The 1,578-nt window shown below is 45.1% G+C and overlaps 1 protein-coding gene across 1 annotated transcript; it reads right to left on the bottom strand.

Moving 5' to 3' along the window:
- Positions 1 to 413: 413 nt before the first annotated feature.
- LOC140161638 (V(D)J recombination-activating protein 1-like) lies at positions 414 to 1,319 on the bottom strand. The gene has a single exon (XM_072184938.1). The coding sequence runs from the start codon at positions 1,317 to 1,319 to the stop codon at positions 414 to 416; it is 906 nt and encodes a 301-aa protein (XP_072041039.1).
- Between the last annotated feature and the right edge of the window lie 259 nt (positions 1,320 to 1,578).

Genomic DNA, 1,578 nt, shown 5'->3' with positions numbered 1-1,578 from the left:
TGTGCGTTTTGTGAATATCGGGCACAAAGCTCTGGACAAGTAGCAAGGGGCTGGTTAGAACAGTAGACAGCCTTCATTTCATTATAGGTCGAGATGAATGTCCGGATACTCTCCAGGCGAGAATTATCAACTCGGCCTAAAATAAAGTCAACTGTCTTTTGCTCCGTCAGCCGTCTTACGTAGTTACCATTTGGCATGAGGGGGTGAATATTTGGAGGTTCTCCTGATGACAGAATCAAAGTTTGTCTTGTGTGGTTTCATCAGCTTAGCTGAAAGCTTGGTGGTGAAGACCCTTGCAAATTCATATACATACAAAGTCTTGATGACCCTCGAACCTACATTAATAAGACAATGCAGTGCATCCATTGTAGGGCTCAAATGTGCCTCATCATAGGGTTTTCCACATTGACCTTTCACAACCTCGCCCAGATCTTTTGTTGACAAATTGTCTGGGTTTGTCTTACGTTCAGGTAACGGGAGAGATGACTATCATAGCTTCTGGTAACAACTTCATCAAATGGATCCGATGTTGCAACATCCCGTGTGGCATCGCACAACGTACATAAAAATCTACTTCCAGATCCAGCCAGACCCTGTATATGGCGAACCCTCTTCTCGTCAAACATACAACCAGTAAAATTAAAAGAAAAAATCCGATGACCAAATGAAGTCTCTAATGTCATCTTTGACGCCACAATGTCTGACATCTCTGCCAAAATGGGTTGAAGGAGGGTGCTGGAGGATGGGAAGCTGCCCTCATCACCTCTGGCAATGAGAAGTGGTCGGCAATTGAGGGATGAACCACTCCCAGCATCTTCCCATACCACAACATCTTCCCCTTCAACCTCGGCAGAGATTGCATGGACGACAAATGAACATCGAATGACTTTATCAGGAACATTGGCTTCTGTGCCCTTCTTCAGCTTCACATCGCCCATGCCATCATCTCCCCATTTGATGTCAACCATGAAAGGACCTGGTGATGTTTTGTCCAGACCTTTCATATCAAGAGCCGCAAACAGATCAACCTCTGAATCCTGAAGGGCACAAGCCAATGCCTTGTCCAGTCTCCAACGTCTACCTCGACAATGAGGTTCCATTAGGGGAGTGTCGGGTAGCCCAGACAATATATCAATACTGTCACCCCCACTAACATCAGTAGAAACTCTGTGAAGGGGGGGACTAAATGAAAACACAGCAGAGCCTGGAAGAAGCCTGGCCTCAACCAGACGCATGACCCTCTCAGACCTGAATACCTGCACATTTCCAAAAGCTTGATTCACTACTTTGGCTGAAGCTCTGTATGCATGCCATGACATCATATTATTAACTCTATATGCCACACATTGTATTGGTGACAAAGTACCATACTTATCTTTAAATATCTGATCAATAAGATCTGCCTTGCTTCGCTGGCCTACAGCTCAGTAAACTGTTAATAGCAAGTGCTACACATATGCTAACATTACTCTCGTGGATCTCCTTGGCCTGCAAGTCATTGATTCTTTGTTTGATTGTGCGCAATCTGGCATTCTGCGCAGCCTGTTGAGCGTCAATTAAACTTCCTGGAGGTCTACC

This window comes from Amphiura filiformis, chromosome 10 (genome assembly GCF_039555335.1).
Source record: "Amphiura filiformis chromosome 10, Afil_fr2py, whole genome shotgun sequence".
Classification (NCBI taxonomy): Eukaryota; Metazoa; Echinodermata; class Ophiuroidea; order Amphilepidida; family Amphiuridae; genus Amphiura; species Amphiura filiformis.
The sequence above is the reverse complement of the archived record's forward strand: the minus strand, read 5'-3'. Positions and strand labels throughout refer to the sequence as shown.